The sequence below is a fragment of the Neophocaena asiaeorientalis genome, unplaced genomic scaffold (assembly GCF_003031525.2).
Source record: "Neophocaena asiaeorientalis asiaeorientalis breed wild unplaced genomic scaffold, Neophocaena_asiaeorientalis_V1.1 scaffold138, whole genome shotgun sequence".
Lineage (NCBI taxonomy): Eukaryota > Metazoa > Chordata > Mammalia > Artiodactyla > Phocoenidae > Neophocaena > Neophocaena asiaeorientalis.
Genome location: NW_020172632.1, coordinates 5,034,806 through 5,054,626, shown reverse-complemented (window position 1 = coordinate 5,054,626; position 19,821 = coordinate 5,034,806). Strand labels below are relative to the sequence as shown.

The following is a 19,821-nucleotide window of genomic DNA, read 5'->3' as shown; positions in this document are numbered from 1 at the left end:
AGACAGTTGAATAATATCTTAAGAGTTCTGGAGAGAGGAAAACCTCCTGTCAACCTTTATTTCTGTATTCAGTGAAATTATCTAACAGTAACCAATACAGAATATATATATATATATATATATATATACACACACACACACACACACTTATTTATTTTTTATATTTATTTTATTCAAGTATAGTTGATTTACAATGTTACAATTTCTGCTGTATAGCAGAGTGATTCAGTTATACATATATATATACATTCTTTTTAACATTTTTTTCCACTATGGTTTATCCAGACATTGAATATAGTTCCCTGTGCTATACAGTAGGACCTTGTTGTTAAGCCATTCTATATATAATAATTTGCATCTGCTAATCCCAAACTCCCAATCCATCCCTCCCTCTCCCCCATCCCCTTTGGCAACCACAAATCTGTCTCTGTGAATCTGTTTTTGTTTCAAAAATAAGTTCATTTGTATCATATTTTAGATTCCACATATAAGTGATATTATATGGTATTTGTCTTATTCTTCCTGACTTACTTCACTTCACTTAGTATGATAATCCCTAGGTTCATCCATGTTGCTGCAAATGGCATTGTTTCATTCTTTTTTATTGCTGAGTAGTATTCCATTGTATATATGTATCATGTCTTCTTTATCCTGTTGATGGACATTTAGGTTGTTTCCATGTCTTGGCTACAGTGACTAGTGCTACTATGAACATAGGGTGCATGTTAACATCTTTATTGGAGTATAATTGCTTTACAATGGTGTGTTACTTTCTGCTGTATAACAAAGTGAATCAGCTATACATATACATACATCCCCATATCTCCTCCCTCTTGTGTCTCCCTCCCACCCTCCCTGTCTCACCCCTCTAGCTGGACACAAAGCACCTAACTGATCTCCTTGTGCTATGCGGCTGCTTCCCACTAGCTATTTATTTTACATTGGGTAGTGTATATATGTCCACGCCACTCTCTCACTTCGTCGCAGCTTACCCTTCCCACTCCCCATGCCCTCAAGTCCATTCTCCATGTCTATGTCTTTATTGCTGTCCTGCCCCTAGGTTCTTCAGAACCTTTTTTTTTTTTTTTTAGATTCCGTATGTATGTGTTAGCAAACGGTATTTGTCTTTCTCTTTCTGACTTACTTTACTCTGTGTGACAGTCTCTAGGTCCATCCACCTCACTACAAATAACTCAATTTCGTTTCTTTTTATGGCTGAGTAATATTTCATTGTATAGATGTGGCACATCTTTTTTTTTTAATCACTAAATTAATACTTATTAGGTGAATAACTAAGACATGAACTCTGAGTTCAGAAACTGAAAAGTGAAGTGGGAGGCAGATAAGGATGGCAGTATCTGATTTATTTGTGAAATAGAATCTATAACTTAATGGTGAGTCTGACATATTAAAGGGATTGAGTAGGAAAGACAAATGATTTTCTCCCAAGCAGTCTCCAAACCACCCACTCTCCTTTGTGTGTGTGTGATTTTTTAAAAAATTTGCCAGGTATTTTATTTTATTTTTTAACATTTTTCTTGGGGTATAAGTGCTTTACAATGATGTGTTCGTTTCTGCTGTATAACAAAGTGAATCAGCTATATGTATACATATGTATACATATCCTCTGATAACATGGATACATATATCCCCATATCACCTCCCTCTTGCTCCTCCTACCTCCCACCCTCCCTATCCGACCTCTCTAGGTGGTCTCAAAGCACCGAGCTGATCTCCCTGTGCTATGCAGCTGCTTCCCACTAGCTATCTATTTTACATTTGGTAGTGTATATATGTCAGTGCTACTCTCTCACTTCTCCCCAGCTTATCCTTCCCCCATCCCATGTCCTCAAGTCCATTCTCTACGTGTGTCTTTATTCCATTCCTGCCCCTAGGTTCACCAGAACCAATTTCTTTTTATCTTTAGATTCCGTATATATGTGTTAGTATATGATACTTGTTTTTCTCTTTCTGACTTACTTCACTCTGTGTGACAGACTCTAGGTCCATCTACCTCACTACAAATAACTCAGTTTCGTTTCTTTTTATGGCTGAATATTATTCCATTGTATATATGTGCCACATCTTCTTTATCCATTCATCTGTTGATGGACACTTAGGTTGTATCCATGTCCTGGCTATCTTAAATAGTGCTGCAGTGAACATTGTGGTACATGTCTCTTTTTGAATTATGGTTTTCACAGGGTATATGCCCAGTAGTGGGATTGCTAGATCATATGGTAGTTCTATTTGTAGTTTTTAAAGGAACCTCCATACTGTTCTCCATAGTGGCTGTATCAATTTACATTGCCAACAACAGTGCAAGAGGGTTCCTTTTTCTCCACACCCTCTCCAGCATTTATTGTTTCTAGATTTTTTGATGATGGCCATTCTGACTGGTGTGAGGTGATACCTCATTGTAGTTTTGACTTGCATTTCTCTAATGATTAGTGATGTTGAGCATCGTTTCATGTGTTTGTTGGCAATCTGTATATCTTCTTATACAGATTGTATATAGGAGAAATGTGTATTTAGGTCTTATACAGGAGAAATGTGTATTTAGGTCTTCTGCCCATTTTTCGATTGGGTTGTTTGTTTTCTTTATATTGAGCTGCATGAGCTGCTTGTATATTTTGGATATTAATCCTTTGTCAGTTGCTTCGTATTCAAATATTTTCTCCTATTCTGAGGGGTTTTTTTTTTTTGTCTTGTTTACTGTTGCAACAAAAAGAATAAAATACCTAGGAATAAACCTATCTTAGGAGACAAAAGACCTGTATGCAGAAAACTATAAGACAGTGATGAAAGAAATTAAAGATGATGCAAACAGATGGAGAGATATACCATGTTCTTGAATTGGAAGAATCAACATTGTGAAAATGACTGTAGTACCGAAAGCCATGTACAGATTCAGTGCAATCCCTATCAAACTCCAATGGCATTTTTCACAGAACTAGAACCAAAAATTTCACAATTTGTATGGAAACACAAAAGCCCCTGAATAGCTAAAGCAATCTTGAGAAAGAAAAACGGAGCTGCATGTATTTCTTTGAATTAGAGTTTTCTCTGGATATATACCCAGTAGTGGGATTGCTGGATCATATTCTGTTTGTAGTTCTGTTTGTAGTTTTTTAAGGAACCTCCATACTTTTCTCCATAATGGTTGTACCAAGTTACATTCCTACCAGCAGTGGGAAGGGTTCCCTTTTCTCCTCAGCCTCTCCAACATTTATTATTTGTAGACTTTTTCATCATGGCCATTCTGACTGGTGTGAGGTGGTACATCATAATTTTGATATGTATTTCTCTAATAAGTAGTGATGTTGAGCATCTTTTTGTGTGCCTGTTGGTCATTTCTGTGTCTTTGGAGAAATGTCTATTTTGGTCTGCCCATTTTTCGATTGGGTTGTTTTTTGTCATTGTTGAGTTGTATGAACTCTTTGTTTATTTTGGAATTAAGCCCTTGTTGGTCACATAATGTGCAAATATTTTCTCCCAGTCTGTAGGTTATCTTTTCGTTTTGTTTATGGCTTCCTTTGCTGTACAAAAGCTTATAAGTTTGATTAGATTCCACTTGTTTATTTTTGCTTTTATTTCTTTTGCTTTGGGAGACTGACCTAAGAAAACATTGGTATGATTTAGTCAGAGAATGTTTTGCTTATGTTCTCGTCTAAGAGTTTTATGGTGTCATGTATTTTTTCTTTTTTTTGCGGTACACCGGCCTCTCACTGTTGTGGCCTCTCCCGTTGCAGAGCACAGGCTCCGGACGCGCAGGCCCAGTGGCCATGGCTCACGGGCCCAGCCACTTCGTGGCACGTGGGATCTTCCTGGACCGGGGCATGAACCCGTGTCCCCTGCATCAGCAGGTGGACTCTCAACCACTGCACCACCAGGGAAGCCCGGGGTCATGTCTTATGTTTAAGTCTTTAAGCCATTTTGAGTTTACTTTTGTGTATGGTGTGAGGGTGTATTCTAACTTCATTGATTTACATGCAGCTGTCCAACTTTTCCAACACCACTGAGAGCAGAATATATTGATGGACAAATGAAATAAGAGAGTTAACCTCCAAAAGACCCTCAGTAAAGGAAATTCTAAAGGATGTATTTTAGATTAAAGGAAAATGATCCTCAGGGAAACATGAGAGATGTGAGAAGGAACAGAGAATTAAAGACATATTGGTTGAATAAAATAACAGTAGCAGCAACAATAACAACAGCATTCAATTTGTCAGGGACAAAAATGCAGGCTAGAACTCAAGTATTCAACAATAATAGGATATACGTTCAGAGAGAGTTATCAGTGTTACAGCTTTTAAAAATTTTCTGATTTGGGAAGAGAATAAAGATACTGGCTTATTTTTTAGATATTTTTACGTTAAATATACATGTTGAAATACCTAGGTAAGCAGTAAAAGATGGGCGGTAGAGTAAAGCTTCCAAACTAATATAGGAAGAAAGATTAAATAAGATAATGAAAAAGTCTCCATCCTAAAGAATGGGCAGGTGTGTGGGGTAGGGTGGTGGGCTGAGGGTGTCAGCAAAAGCAGCTGAAAAAGAAAGCTCAATCAAAATTTATCTTACACCTATTCAAAAACATAAATGAGCTATATTTTTCCAGTTAAAAGACTGGTACAAATTTTTGATTTATAAATAATTTATTGTGTACCTTAAGCTTCTGTCTTAGGCACTGATAGTATGGAGATCTAAAAAAATAAAGCATTATAACATGTGGATGTAGGGAGTTCACAGGTATTGGGAACCGGGCATATAAGCAAAGGGTTGAAAGAGTGTGGTAAGTGTGATAGTAGATGGTTTTTAGAATATGCTGTGACAGCAGATTGGGACTTATGTAATAAAGTTTGTGTAGTGAGTCAGAGAAGGCTTAATAGAGATGGTGAATAGAGAATGTGATCCTTGTTCTTAAAAATGTTAGCCAGGGGGCTTCCATGGTGGCACAGTGGTTAATAATCCACCTGCCAATGCAAGAGACACGGGTTTGAGCCCTGGTCCAGGAAGATCCCACATGCCACGGAGCAGCTAAGCCTGTGCACCGCAACTACGGAGCCTGCACTCTAGAGCCTATGGGCCACGGCTGCTGAGCCTGCATACCACAGCTACTAAAGCCTGTGCTTAGAGCCCATGCTGCACAAGAAGAGAAGCCATGACAACAAGAAGCCTGCGCATCGCAACTAGAGAAAGCCCATGTGCAGCAATGAAGATCCAAGGCAGCCAAAGAAAAAAAAAAAAGTTAGCCAGGTAAAGAAGTGAGAATACATCTTTACAGAAGAGAAACCAGCATGTGCAGAGTTGCTGAAGCAAGAAACGGCAGACTGTGTTCAGGGAAAAACTAGTAGCTTAGCATAACTGAAGAAAACTGGCCAAGGGAGGGATGAAATATATGATATTGGAGAGTTGGGCAAAAGCCTGATCATGAATGAATATGTATACTATGTTGGAGTGTTTGGATTTTATTTTGAGGTTTATGGAGCTTAATGACACGTAATTTTGCAACATTACTCACCCTCGAATAAGTGTGAAATAAGCCTTTGAAGGGTCTAGGTTGGGGAGACGAGTTAGTTTTTTTTTTTTTTTTGCCGTGCCTTGTGGCATGTGGGATCTTAGTTCCCCGACCAGGATCAAACCCGTGCCCCCTGCATTGGAAGCGCGGAATCTTAACCACTGGACCTCCAGGGACATCCCACCAGTTAGTCTTTCATGATAGTCTAGTCAGGCAATGAGGGACATTTGATATGAAGTAGTAGTTAGTGAGAATGGACTTGAGGTTAGAGTTTTAAGAGCAATGTAGGATATAGGATTGTGGAAGTAGAGGCCTAGGATGTCTAAAATGATCATAAGGTATCTGATTTGAGATGTTATTATAGATTCTGATGCCATTAACTTAGAGGAAATACTAAAAGAAAAATGTTTTAGAACATACTCAGTTTGATACACTTGTAGGACATTTCAAGAAGAGATGTTCACCCATCAGTTGAATATAAAGATCTGGAATTTATATTAGGAGCTGGAGAATCATATTTGGTAATCTTCAGCATATCTAAGTCATAGATTTAGGTGAGATCACCCAAGGGAGTGAGAAGGAGAGAAGATCAAACAACACAAACATTTAAGGGACTAATAGCGGAGGAGCAACCAATAGACTGGAAAATGATCAGAAAAATAGGAAAAATGGAGAAAGATATCACAGAAGCCAAAAATAAGGAGAGTTTTAAAAAGATAGTCCAAAGTGTCTGATAATATAAATAAAAATAATCTAAGAACGTAAAAATGTTTGACTTGGCAATAAGGAGGTTTTTGATAATCCTGTAAGAGCAGTTTCTGTTTTAGAGCTAATGAAATAGTTTTGAGTGAACAGGTTAAAGGAATGGTGTATGGAGTCAACCTTCAGTAAGCTTCGTTGTGAAAAAAGAGTAAGGAAGATTGCTGGAGTTTCACACAGGATCTTTTTTTTTTTTTAGATATGGCATAGTAGAACTCTCATCATGGTTCACAGCTTTAATTTTTATTAATTTCAGTAATTGTGTAATTAATCTTTATCTCTCTCTTGACTGTAAACTCCATGAGGGCAGGGATTATATGCATTCTTTTTTCCCTGTTGTATCTCCATTGCCTAGCACAGTGCCTGACACTTAGATGCTCCATAATATTTGTTGACTAATACATTGGAAGTGGAAAGTGCACAGACATGGGAGTTAGACCTAGATTTAATTCTCATTTCCACTGTGTGATTCTAGAAAGATATTTAACATCCCTGAGCCTCAGTTTTCTTATCTATAAAATGATTATTTTTTCTTTTTTCCTTTAAGATCTTTATTGGGTATAATTGCTTTGCAATGTTGTGTTAGTTTCTGCTGTATAACACAGTGAATCAGCTATATGCATATGTATATCCCCTCCCTCTTGTGTCTCCCTCCCACCCTCCTTATCCCACTCCTCTAGGTGGTCACAAAGCACCAAGCAGATCTCCCTGTTCTATGTAGCTGCTTCCCACTAGCTATCTATTTTACATTTGGTAGTGTATCTGTGTCAGTGTTACTCTCTCGCTTCACCCCAGCTTACCCTTCCCCCTCCCTGTGTCCTCAAGTCCATTCTCTATGTCTGTGTCTTTATTCCTGTCTTGTCCCTAGGTTCATCAGAACCATTTTTTTTTTTTTTAGATTCCATATGTATGTGTTAGCATATGGTATTTGTTTTTCTCTTTCTGACTTCACTCTGTATGACCAACTCTAGGTCCATCCACCTCACTACAAATAACTCAGTTTCATTTCTTTTTGTGGCTGAGTAATATTCCATTGTATATATGTGCCACACTTTCTTTATCCATTCATCTGTCCATGGACACTTAGGTTGCTTCCATGTCCTGGCTGTTGTAAATAGTGCTGAAATGAATATTGTGGTACATTACTCTTTTTGAATTACGGTTTTCTCAGGGTATATGTGTAGTAGTGGGATTGCTGGGTCATATGGTAGTTCTGTTTGTAGTTTTTAAGGAACCTCCATACTGTTCTCCATAGTGGCTGTATCAATTTACATTCCCACCAGAGTGCAAGAGGGTTCCCTTTTCTCCACACCCTTTGCAGTATTTATTGTCTGTAGATTTTTTGATGATGGCCATTTTCTAAAACTTCCAAAACTATGTTGAATAATAATGGTGAGAGTTGGCAACCTTGTCTCGTTCCTGATCTTAGTGGAAATGGTTTCAGTTTTTCACCCTCGAGAAGGATGTTGGCTGTGGGTTTGTCATATATGGCCTTTATTATGTTAAATTCCCTGTATGCCTACTTTCTGGAGGGCTTTTATCATAAATGGGTGTTGAATTTTGTGGAAAGCTTTTCCTGCATCTGTTGAGACGATCAAATGGTTTTTCTCCTTTAATTTGTTTATATGGTTTATCACATTGATCGATTTGCGTATACTGATGAATCCTTGCATTCCTAGGATAAACCCCACTTGATCATAGTGAATGATCCTTTTAATGTGCTGTTGGATTTTGTTTGCTAGTATTTTGTTGAGGATTTTTGCATTTATGTTCATCAGTGATATTGGCCTGTAGTTTTCTTTCTTTGTGACGTCTTTGTCTGGTTTTGTTATCAGGGTGATGGTGGCCTCGTAGAATGAGTTGTGGAGTGTTCCTCCCTCTGCTATATTTTGGAAGAGTTTGAGAAGAATGGGTGTTAGCTCTTCTCTGAATGTGTGATAGAAATCGCCTGTGAATCCATCTGGTCCCGGGCTTTTGTTTGTTGGACGATTTTTAATCACGATCTCAATTTCAGTGCTTGTGATTTTCTATTTCTTCCTGGTTCAGTCTCGGGACGTTGTGCTTTTCTAAGAATTTGTCCATTTCTTCCAGGTTGTCCATTTTATTGGCATATGGTTGCTTGTAGTAATCTCTCATGATCCTTTGTGTTTCTGCAGTGCTAGTTGTTACTTCTCCGTTTTCATTGCTAATTCTATTGATTTGAGTCCTCTCCCTTTTTTTTCTTGATGAGTTTGGCTAATGGTTTATTAATTTTGTTTATCTTCTCAAAGAACCAGCTTTTAGTTTTATTGATATTTGCTATTGTTTCCTTCATTTCTTTTTCATTTATTTCTGATCTGATCTCTATGATTTCTTTCCTTCTGCTAACTTTGGGGTTTTTTTGTTCTTCTTTCTCTAATTGCTTTAGGTGTAAGGTTAGATTGTTTGTTTGTGATATGTCTTGTTTCTTGAGGTAGGATTGTATAGCTATAAACTTCCCTCTTAGGACTGCTTTTGCTTCATCCCATAGGTTTTTGGTTGTTGTGTTTTCACTGTTATTTGTTTCTAGGTATTTTTTGGTTTCCTCTTTGATTTCTTCAGTGATCTCTAGGTTATTTAGTAGTGTACTGTTTAGCCTCCATGTGTTTGTATTTTTTACATTTTTTTCCCTGTAATTGATATCTAGTCTTATAGCATTGTGGTCAGAAAAGATACTTGATATGATTTCAATTTTCTTAAGTTTACGAAGGCTTGATTTATGATCCAAAATATGGTTTATCCTGGAGAATGTTCCCTGAGCACTTGAGAAGAAAGTGTATTCTGTTGTTTTTGGATGGAATGTCCTATAAATATCAATTAAGTCCATTTTGTTTAATGTATCATTTAAAGCTTGTGTTTCCTTATTTATTTTCATTTTGGATGATCTGTCCATTGGTGAAAGTGGGGTGTTAAAGTCCCCTACTATGAATGTGTTACTGTCGATTTCCCCTTTTATGGCTGTTAGTATTTGCCTTATGTATTGAGGTGCTCCTATGTTGGGTGCATAAATATTTACAATTGTTATATCTTCTTCTTGGATTGATCCGTTGATCATTATGTAGTGTCCTTCTTTGTCTCTTGTAATAGTCTTTATTTTAAAGTCTATTTTGTCTGGTATGAGGATTACTACTCCAGCCTTCTTTTGAATTCTATTTGCATGGAATATCTTTTTCCATCCCCTCACTTTCAGTCTGTATGTGTCCCTAGGTCTGAAGTGGGTCTCTTGTAGACAGCATATATACAGGTCTTGTTTTTGTATCCATTCAGCCAGTCTATGTCTTTTGGTGGGAGCATTTAATCCATTTACATTTAAGGTAATTATCAATATGTATGTTCCTATTACCATTTTCTTAATTGTTTTGGGTTTGTTATTGTAAGTCTTTTCCTTCTCTTGTGTTTCCTGCCTAGAGAAGTTCCTTTAGCATTTGTTGTAAAGCTGGTTTGGTAGTGTTGAATTCTCTTAACTTTTGTTTATCTGTAAAGGTTTTAATTTTTCCATCGAAGCTGAATGAGATCCTTGCTGGGTAGAGTAATCTTGGTTGTAGGTTTTTCCCTTTCATCACTTTAAATATGTTCTGACACTCCCTTCTGGCTTGCAGAGTTTCTGCTGAAAAATCAGCTCTTAACCTTATGGGGATTTCCTTGTATGTTATTTGTTGCTTTTCCCTTGATGTTTTTAATATTTGTATTTAATTTTTGATAGTTTCATTAATATGTGTCTCGGCGTGTTTCTCTTTGGGTTTATCCTGTATGGTACTCTCTGTGTTTCCTGGACTTGATTGACTATTTCCTTTCCCTTGTTGAGGAAGTTTTTGACTATAATCTCTTCAAATATTTTCTGAGCCCCTTTCTTTTTCTCTTCTTCTTCTGGGACCCCTATAATTCGAATGTTGGTGTGTTCAGTGTTGTACCAGAGGTCTCTGAGATTGGCCTCAATTCTTTTCATTGTTTTTTCTTCATTCTGCTCTCTGGCAGTTATTTCCACCATTTTATCTTCCAGGTCACTTATCCGTTCTTCTGCCTCAGTTATTCTGCTCTTGATTCCTTCTAGAGTATTTTTAATTTCAGTGATTGTGTTGTTCATCACTGTTTGTTTCCTCTTTACTTCTTCTAGATCCTTGTTAAATGTTTCTTGTATTTCTCCATTCTGTTTCTGGGATTTTAGATCATCTTTACTATCATTACTCTTAATTCTTTTTCAGGTAGGTTGCCTATTTCATTTTCATTTATTTGGTCTTGTAGATTTTTACCTTGCTCCTTCATGTGTAACGTATTTTTCTGTCGTTAAATTTTTTTTTTCCTCTTTTTGATGGGTGATGCCGTATTCCTGTCTTCCTGGTTGTTTGGCCTGAAACGTCCAACACTGGAGTTTTCAGGCAGTTGGGTAGAGCTGGACCTTGGTGGTGAGATGAGGACCTACAGGAGGCCTCACTCTGATTAATATTCCCTGAGGTCTGAGGTTCTCTCTTAGTCCAGTGGTTTGGTCTCAGAGCTCCCACCACCGGAACTTGAGCCTGACCTCCGGCCTTGGAACCAAGATCTTCCAAGCTTCGTGGTGTGGTTAAAAAAAAAAAAAAAAAGGCAGTACAATATCAAAGAATACAAAAATAAAATTAGAAAGATAAAAAATACATTAGGAAAAAATAAAACTAATTGAAACAACTGCAACAAGGTAAAATAAAACCACAGCAGAAAAAAGAAAAAGAAAATAAAGAGAGGGGAACTAGCCAAAAGGGGAGAAAAATAACAAAGTATAAAGAATAAAATAAAATTTGAAAAATAAAAGATTTATTAGGAAATATAAAAATATAGAAGAATCAAGAACAGTGAATCAACAAGGTAAAACAGAACCCCAATCTAAAAGAGGAAAAAAAAAAAAGAAGCCTTGGCTATGGGGGCAGGGTTTAGGCGGGGGTGGAATTGAGGCAGGGACCTAGGCGGGTCGGGTGGGTGATGCTTGAACGGGGCTTATGCAAGCGTGGCCCAGGACCTCTGCTTAGGATCTGGGCATTGAAGGGGAGGGGCAGCACCTGGAAAGGAGGGCCTCTGGAGTGTGGAGTTCCGGAGTTTGGAGGTAGGGCCCTGAGTGAGGGTGTATGGGTGGGGTTTAGGCCCAGTGCATTGGAGGGTGTCTCCGAATGTAGAGGTAGGGACCTGGATGGGGGTGTAGGGGCAGGGCTTGGGCTCTGAGCGGCAGGAAGGAGGCTTCCAGGGCAGAGGTTTAGGCCTGGGGTGCCTAAGTGGACGGGGAAAGTGCTGGCCCAGTTCTTTTGCGTTCCTTCATGCTCCTCCCCACCATCTTCCCCAGGGTCTCCACTGTTGCCGCTGGACCCCTAACCATGGGTGGTTCCCTCTGGGTGTAGGAGCTCCTCCCCTCCCCCAGCCACCCCTCAGGGGTGCTGGTCCCAGAGGTCTGGCCTTTACTTTTGCTCCCCCTTCCCTCTCTCCCACTCCCTCAGGACCCGCTCTGCTGGAGGGGGCCTCAGTGTGCAGAGGATCAGGCCCAGAGTCTCAGCAGGTTCCTGGGGGCTCAGGTGGGCAGGGGAAACCTGACTGACCACGTTCCCTTTTGATCCTCTGCCCTCCCAGTGGTTCCCCAATATCCTCCTTCTGGCATGGGATCCCTTCCCCTCCCCCAGCTGCCCCTCAGGGGCACCAGTCCCATCCCACCTCTACTTCTCCTCCCCCATCACTCCCCCCATGCCCCACATCCTACCTAGTCGCTGGGGGTTCGCCCTGTTCCCTTAGGTGTCCGTGGTCCCACACTGGTGCCTGGTAAGTGCCCTAGTTGTGAGGAGATGTGAATCCGTGCTCTGCTAGTATGCCATCTTGACTCTGCCCCCTATAAAATGATTTTGATGATAGCTCCCTAAGGAGGTGTATTTTAAGACTTAAGTGACATAATAGCTCTAAAGCCCCTGGCACAATGCCAAGCCCATAGTGGGTACTCAATAAGTGGTGGTTGTTGTTGCTGTTATTATAGAGGTAGTGAGTGCTTACTTGTTGAAAACACAAGCCAGTAGATGAGGCAGTGTTTAAAAGGAGGAGAATAAGTGATTACCTCAGAAAGTAAAGTGATGGAATGCATAGCATGTTATTAATCATGAATTAAAGGGAGCATTTCATTATGTTGGAAAGGGAAAGACATTAAGAAGCCTTCACTGAATATTTGACCTTTAAATTACAACTTCAGGGATTAGAGTTTCACCAGATGGATACAAGAAAGAGTGTCATGATGTGAGTAATGATGTGGAGACCCAATATCACATATAGTCTTTGGAAGCTGCTGACTATTTAACTATGGATATCTGCCCCAGATGTTATGGGGAGGGAATGGTTGGAGGAGGGCCTAAAAAGGCATGCTGAAACTAAATTGCTGTATATTCCATGTTAAGAAGGTGGTGCATTATCCTATTGGTGCCATTGAAGGTTTAAAACAATTTTTTTATTGTGGTAAAATATATATGACATAATATTTACCATTTTAACCATCTTTAAGTGTACAGTTCAGTGACATTAAGTACAGTCACATTGTTGTACAATGATCTGCAATATCCATTTCCAGAACTTTTTCATTAACTTATATTGAAACCCTGTATCCATTAAACAATAACTCCTCATTTCTCTCTCACCCTTGCTCCTGGTAACCACCGCTCTACTTTCTGTCTCTGTATTTGACTATTGTAGGTGCCGCATATAAGTGGAATTATATATTTGTCCTATTCTGCTTATTTCACTTAGCGTAACGTCTTTAAGCTTCAACCATATTGTAGTACAGTACGTGTCAGAATTTCTTTCCTTTTTAATGTTGAATAATATTCCATTCTATGTAGTATATACCATGTTTTGTGTGTCCATTCATCCATGGATGGATGTCTGGGTTGTTTTTACTTTTTGCTATTGTGAACATTGGTGTAGAAATACTTGTTTGAATCTTTACTTTCATTTCTTTTGTGTATATACCCAGAAGTGGAATTGCTGAGTCAAATGGTAAATTTATGTTTAATTTTCTGAGGACCTGCCATGCTGTTTTCTGCAGAGGCTGTACCATTTTACGTTCCCACCAGTGATACACAAGGGTTCAATTTCTTCATATCCACAAAATCTTGTTGTTGTTTTTTCTGTTGTTGTTGTTGTTTTGATAATAATCATCCTAGTCATATATCATTGTGCTTTTGATTTGCATTTTCCTAATGATTAGTGATGTTGAGCACCTTTTCATGTGCTTATTGTCCATTCATATATCTTCTTTGGAGAAATGTGTATTTAAGTCCTGTGACCACTTTTGAATTGGGTTATTTTCTTGTAGTTTAAGAGTTCTTCATATGTTCTGGATATTAATTCTGTATCATACACATGACTTGCAAATTTTTATTCCATTACACTTTTAGTAGTGTTGTTTGATACACAAAAGGTTTTAATTTTTACACTATTAGTAGTGTTGTTTGATACACAAAAGGTTTTAATTTTCGTGAAGTCCAATTTGTCTGTTTTTTCTTTTGTTTCCTGTGTTTTTGTTTAATATCCAAAAAATCATTTCCAAATCCAAGGTCATGAAGCTTTTCTCTTTTGTTTTCTTCTAAGACTTTTATAATTTTGCTCTTATGTTTAGATCTTTGATCCATTTTGAGTTAATTTTTGTATGTGGTGTAAGACAAGGATCCACATTACATGTGGATATCCAGCTTTCCTAGCACCATGTTTTGAAAAGGAAGTTCTTTCCCATTGAATGTTCTTGACATTTTTATTAAAAATCATTTGACCTTATATATGAACATCTATTTCTGGGCTCTCTTATTGTATTTTATTGGCCTCTGTGTCTATATTTATGCCGCTGCCATACTGTTTTGGTTACTGTGGCTTTGTAGTAAGTTTTGAAATCAGGAAATGTTAGTCTCCTAGCTTTGTTCCTCTTGTTCAAGATTGTTTTGGCTATTTGGGGTCCCTTGAGAGTCCAGGTGAATTTTAGGATCTTTTTTCCTATTTCTGCAAAAGAAAAAGTCATTAGGGTATTGATAGGGATTGCATTGAATATGTAGATTGCTTTGGATACTGTTGACATCTTAACAATATTAAGTCTGCCAATCCATGAACATGGAATATCTTTCTCTTTATTCATGTCGTCTTTAATTTCTTTAAGCCATGTTTTGTCTTTTTCACTGTACCTCTTTCATCTTCTTGGTTAATTCTTAAATCTTTTATTCTTTTTGATGCTATTTTAAGGGGAATTATTTTATTTCAGGTTGTTCATTGTTAGTGTATTGAAATGCAAATGATTTTTGTGTGCTGATTTGTATCCTGCTAGTTTTCTGAATTTGTTCATTAGTTTTTTTTTTTACATCTTTATTGGAGTATAATTGCTTTACAGTGGTGTGTTAGTTTGTGCTTTATAACAAAGTGAATCAGTTATACATATACATATGTTCCCATATCTCTTCCCTCTTGCGTCTCCCTCCCTCCCACCCTTCCTATCCCACCCCTCTAGGTGGTCACAAAACACTAAGCTGATCACCCTGTGCTATGCGGCTGCTTCCCACTAAGCTATCTGTAGTTTCTGCTGAAAAATCAGCTGTTAACCTTATGGGGATTCCCTGTGTGTTACTTGTTGTTTTTCCCTTGCTGCTTTTAGTATGTTTTCTTTGTATTTAATTTTTTGTTCATTAGTTTTAACATTTGTTTTTAGACGCTTAAGGGTTTTCTATCTCTCACCTGGACTATTTCCAATTTATCTCACTTCTTGCCCTGCCCCACCCCCTCACCCAGTCTTCTTCATTCAGTAGCCAGAATTGTTCTTTTAAAATATATGATAGGGCTTCCCTGGTGGCGCAGTGGTTGAGAGTCCTCCTTCTGATGCAGGGGACACGGGTTCGTGCCCCGGTCCGGGAAGATCCCACATGCCGCGGAGCGGCTGGGCCCGTGAGCCGTGGCCGCTGAGCCTGCGCGTCCGGAGCCTGTGCTCCACAACGGGAGAGGCCACAACAGTGAGAGGCCCGCGTACCACAAAAATAAAAATAAATAAATAAATAAATAAAGTATATGATGTTCCTTCCTACTTATAGCCCATCAGTAGCTTCGCAACTTAAAATAAAATTCTAAGCCCTTATCAAGTTTCATGAGGTTATACAATATTTGGCTTCTAGTTAACTTTTCAGTTTCATCATGTTTCACAGTCACCACTTCGTTACTTAGCCCCAGAAATATTGCTCTCTTTAAATAAGATTAGGTACTTTTTTGCCTCTGAGTTTTCGCATTTACTGTTTTCTGTGTCTTGAATGCTCTTCCTCCAGAAATTTAAATGTCTCTCTTCTTCACTTTCAGGTCTCTTCACCTGTTTAGAGCGGCTTTCTTTGTCTACTCTATTCTAAAATAATACCGTCTTCCCAACAGTCTGTAGCCTCTTACCCTGTTTTATTTTTCTTAATAACACTACCTGACATCATAATATATATTTATTTATCTGTTGTCTATTTTCTCTAACTAGAATGTAAGTTACAGAAGCGTAGGGATTTAATTGATCATATTTATGACAGAGGATATATGAAGATATCAGGTTGACAGGATGATCAATGATACGAGGATATAAATGAGAATGTTTGATGGAACAGTATCCTAAAAGAGGTAGAATAGGCTTATTTTTCCAAAAAAAATATTTATTTTTATTTATTTGGCTGCGCCAGGTCTTAGTTGTGGCAAGCAGGATTGTTGCAGCATGCGGGATCTTTAGTCGCAGCATGCAGGCTCTTATTGCAGCATGCGGGATAGCATAGATAAAAGAGTGTTCACTGTCTTTTATCCTCTTATTTTCAATCTAGAAATAAAGATAATTTTGTTGCATGTTAATTTTGTATCATTTTTTCATTAAGTATATTGCTTTTAATACCTTGAACAAATCCTAAAAAGAAAGTAGTCCTGAAAACTTAGATGCTCATCTAAGATGTAGTTTATAGTTAAGGTTGCAGAAATGATCTCAGAAACTTATAAAAACAAGGTTGTCTTACTTCTTGTGTTTGATTATTCTGTACCATAGGTAAACTTGATTTACATTAAGACTGAATATGGTAACAAAGAATAGAATTAGGAATAGACCAAAGTCTTTGTTTTACTATATTGAGTGGGGGAGGGGGAAAAATAAACTACTTTTGATTATTTTTTTGGGAGCTCCATATCTCAAAAAAAATAAGAGATTGTTTTTTGACTGAAATGTGATAATAGAAAATGTTTTTGTTATAATATTAAAGAAATGGTATGGTCTGTTATGTTGAAAAATGTATGGAATAGTAGGATGTGAGCTGGTGGGTGATTTTCTTCTTTTCTTATAATTCATGTAGCTTTTGCAGTTAGCATGTAGTTTTTAAAATCAGAGTAATCAATTAATCTAAAAAATCATTGTGCATATATAATATAGTCCCTCTTCAGCTCCTTGCTTTAAATTGGCTTTCAAACTTTCAGCAGAATAGAGGCTTTTTTTTTTTTTAACATTTTGCCTAGTTTTGTATAAAATAACAGCGAAATCAGTTTTAAATGGGAGGCAGTGTATCAAATACATGGCCATATTGTTTAGGATGTTTTCCTGTGAACATTTAATCTGGTACTGTACATGCCAATCAGAGACATTCAAGACCTTCTGCTATATCTAAGACAGCGTCTCTTGGCTGCAACAAAATGATCAGCTAAATGTTGTTACTTATGGAATCTTGGCTTTGATGTAGCATTTCAGAATTTATGCACACGGTAAGGTAAAACAGGTTTTATTTTTTAAATGTTTAATAGCAACCTCCCCCACAGCACCTCTCATTCTTTCAATCCTGCTTCACAAAGGCAGGGATCTCTGTCTCTTTTGTTCAGTTCCATATCCTAGGTTTCTCAAATCTGGCAATAGAAGGTGCATATATGTTGATTATGTCCTTCTCTCCTAAATACGAGGACATTAAAATAGAAATCTTTTTTTATATTGTTGTTGTTAAACGTCACACTAATAGGAAAAACAGGAAGAAAGTGAGCTTCGTTCTCTGCCACCTCCTTCCCTTGCCCACTTGGCTGCTTTAAGTGTTGCAGTTATTGAATTATCAAAAGAACAAGGAATAACAGATGATGACCTCAGAGTTCGTCAGGAAATTGTGGAGGAAATGTCAAAGGTTATAACAGCATTTTTACCAGGTACAGCTTCATTTTATACTTAATTTTTAAAATGACACAACTCTTCCTCTTGCTTCCTCTTGAACTTAGGGTAAATTCTTAATGTTTTTCTTTCTCTTTTTTTCTCCATCTTAACAGTAGATTAATTATTTGTAAATGACTTTTGGGGGGAAGATATTTCAGAAAAGGAAAATGGAGAATTACGGCACAGCATAATTTTTGTAATAAGAAAAAAAGATTTTTAAAATGTCAGATACAAGATTAATTGCTTAGTGCTTGAATATTATATTTTATATTAAATTTTCAGTATCATTGACTTCTGAATGGACATTTTAGTCATATTTATTTCAGTATATACAGTTGAACTAGTTACTGAATAAAATTCCTATTGCTTGATAGTGGGGAAAATTAATTTACTTTAAGGAAGTTAGAGGTAAAATTTACACTTTAATTTCTTTTTTTGACTCTTGATCTTTCTTTACAGAAAGCTTATGTTTTTGGCACAAGGGGGAGTTGGGTCAGATTTATTGTAGACATTTATGTATAGATTATTTGCTTAGCCCTCATCATCTTTTTGCATTAATACTGAATTTAAGTAAATGGATATTAAGTAAGACTTGTTTCTTACCACCGAAGGGATTTTAGACGGTTGATAAATTATAATTTTATATCAAGCCATTGTGAGATTTATAAGAAAGAATTTGAAATTTTAATTTTTCTTTATTATTTCTATAATGTAGTTTTCTATCTAAAACACATTGATACTAATTTAAATTATACATAGGAATAATTTACTTATTATTATAAGAATAGAAGTGAAATATTTATGATTTTAATGACTTGGATGACTTTCAGACATTTTGTGAACTTGAAAAGTAGACTTTTATAAATTCAACTGAGTACAAACTTAACACTTCCTAACATACTAAACATCCCATGATCAGTCCCAATCATGTTATTTTTCAACTTGCCCTCTGCTGAGATCATTTAAAAATTTACCGTATTATGATTTTTTTTGTTTTTGTTTTTGTTTTTTGCGGTACGCGGGCCTCTCACTGTTGTGGCCTCTCCCGTTGCGGAGCACAGGCTCCGGACGTGCAGGCTCAGCAGCCATGGCTCACGGGCCCAGCCGCTCCGCGGCATGTGGGATCTTCCCGGACCGGGGCACGAACCCGCGTCCCCTGCATCAGCAGGCGGACTCCCAACCACTGCGCCACCAGGGAAGTCCCGTATTATGATTTTTGAAATAACATATTTGATAGTTTGCAAAAGATGTAGGTAGCATGTTATTATTCCTATTTATTTTGTTCTGTGAGCTCTTGAAAACCAGAGGTTTTTTTGGTTTTGGGTCTGCAGTATCAATTGACTTGGCTTCACTTTGTGTTTTTAAAGAGCATTGGCTGAATGTCTGTGATCCCTTCCTCATTTAAAGAGCTATTTCTTAAGTAAATATAAATATCTAAAAAAATATGTAGTTTGTGACAGTAGCTATAGCTAGGTTAGTACATTCTTTACTGTTACATATTAAATGTGAAACATACTTCTAGTTATTCCTAAATGAATTACTACTAAAATTTTGTTTAAACACTGAACTTGAATGAGTTATTTCTCTCTTCCTGAACCCTATAACTGAGAAACATTTTTATTATTTTGTAGATCAGTTAGAAAAGGATATTATTCTTCTATAATTGCTGTATTAGAATTGGAAGACACAGAATTGAAATATATGCAGTTTTCCTATCACTGTTTTTTAAAGTTCTCATATTTGCATGCTGTTTCATGGTATGATATTTTTCCTTCATTTCCAGAGTGTTCACTTAGGTTGTATGGCTCGTCTCTGACTAAGTTTGCTCTGAAAAGTAGTGATGTTAATATAGATATAAAATTTCCTCCCAAGGTAAGTAATTAGACAAGACCCTTTTCTGTATGGTTCTTAATTAGTACTTGGTATTGTTTATTGGTTATCTTTTTAGAGAAGATATAGGAGAATATAAAACTCTGGCTTGTAGAATGTTACCATCATGATTTAACAGTGCTTTTGGAAAGTACTTTTTAGTTGTCAGACATAGGTGGAATTAAAGAAAATAAGGGAGAAAAAAAAAAAGAAGAGGAAGGTGGTCAAAAAAAGGAAAATGCTTGTATTTGAACGTGTTGAACAGTTATTGCTTATGGTAAGCAGTATAGAAAGAGGAAAGAATTTTGAAATCATACATCTGTAGATGTTCAAATCTTGGCTGCAATGAGCAAGTTACTTGACCTTCTTGAGCCTCAGTTTCTAATTTCCAAGATAGGAATAATAACTTCAATATTAAATAAGGTGATATATATACCAAGTATGTTTTGTATAGTGCCTGGTACATTATAGGTACTTTTTTTTTTTTTTTTTTTTT

The 19,821-nt window shown here is 37.1% G+C and overlaps 1 protein-coding gene across 5 annotated transcripts in view; it reads left to right on the top strand.

The window, feature by feature from the left end:
* TUT4 (terminal uridylyl transferase 4) overlaps positions 1-19,821 on the top strand; it is a 135,218-nt gene that overhangs the window by 54,655 nt on the left and 60,742 nt on the right. For all 5 annotated transcript variants that reach the window (XM_024739266.1, XM_024739265.1, XM_024739264.1 and 2 more), the window contains exons 6-7: positions 17,275-17,452; positions 19,240-19,328. In XM_024739266.1, the coding sequence (XP_024595034.1) occupies positions 17,275-17,452; positions 19,240-19,328 (267 nt within the window). The remainder of the gene's footprint in view (positions 1-17,274; positions 17,453-19,239; positions 19,329-19,821) is intronic.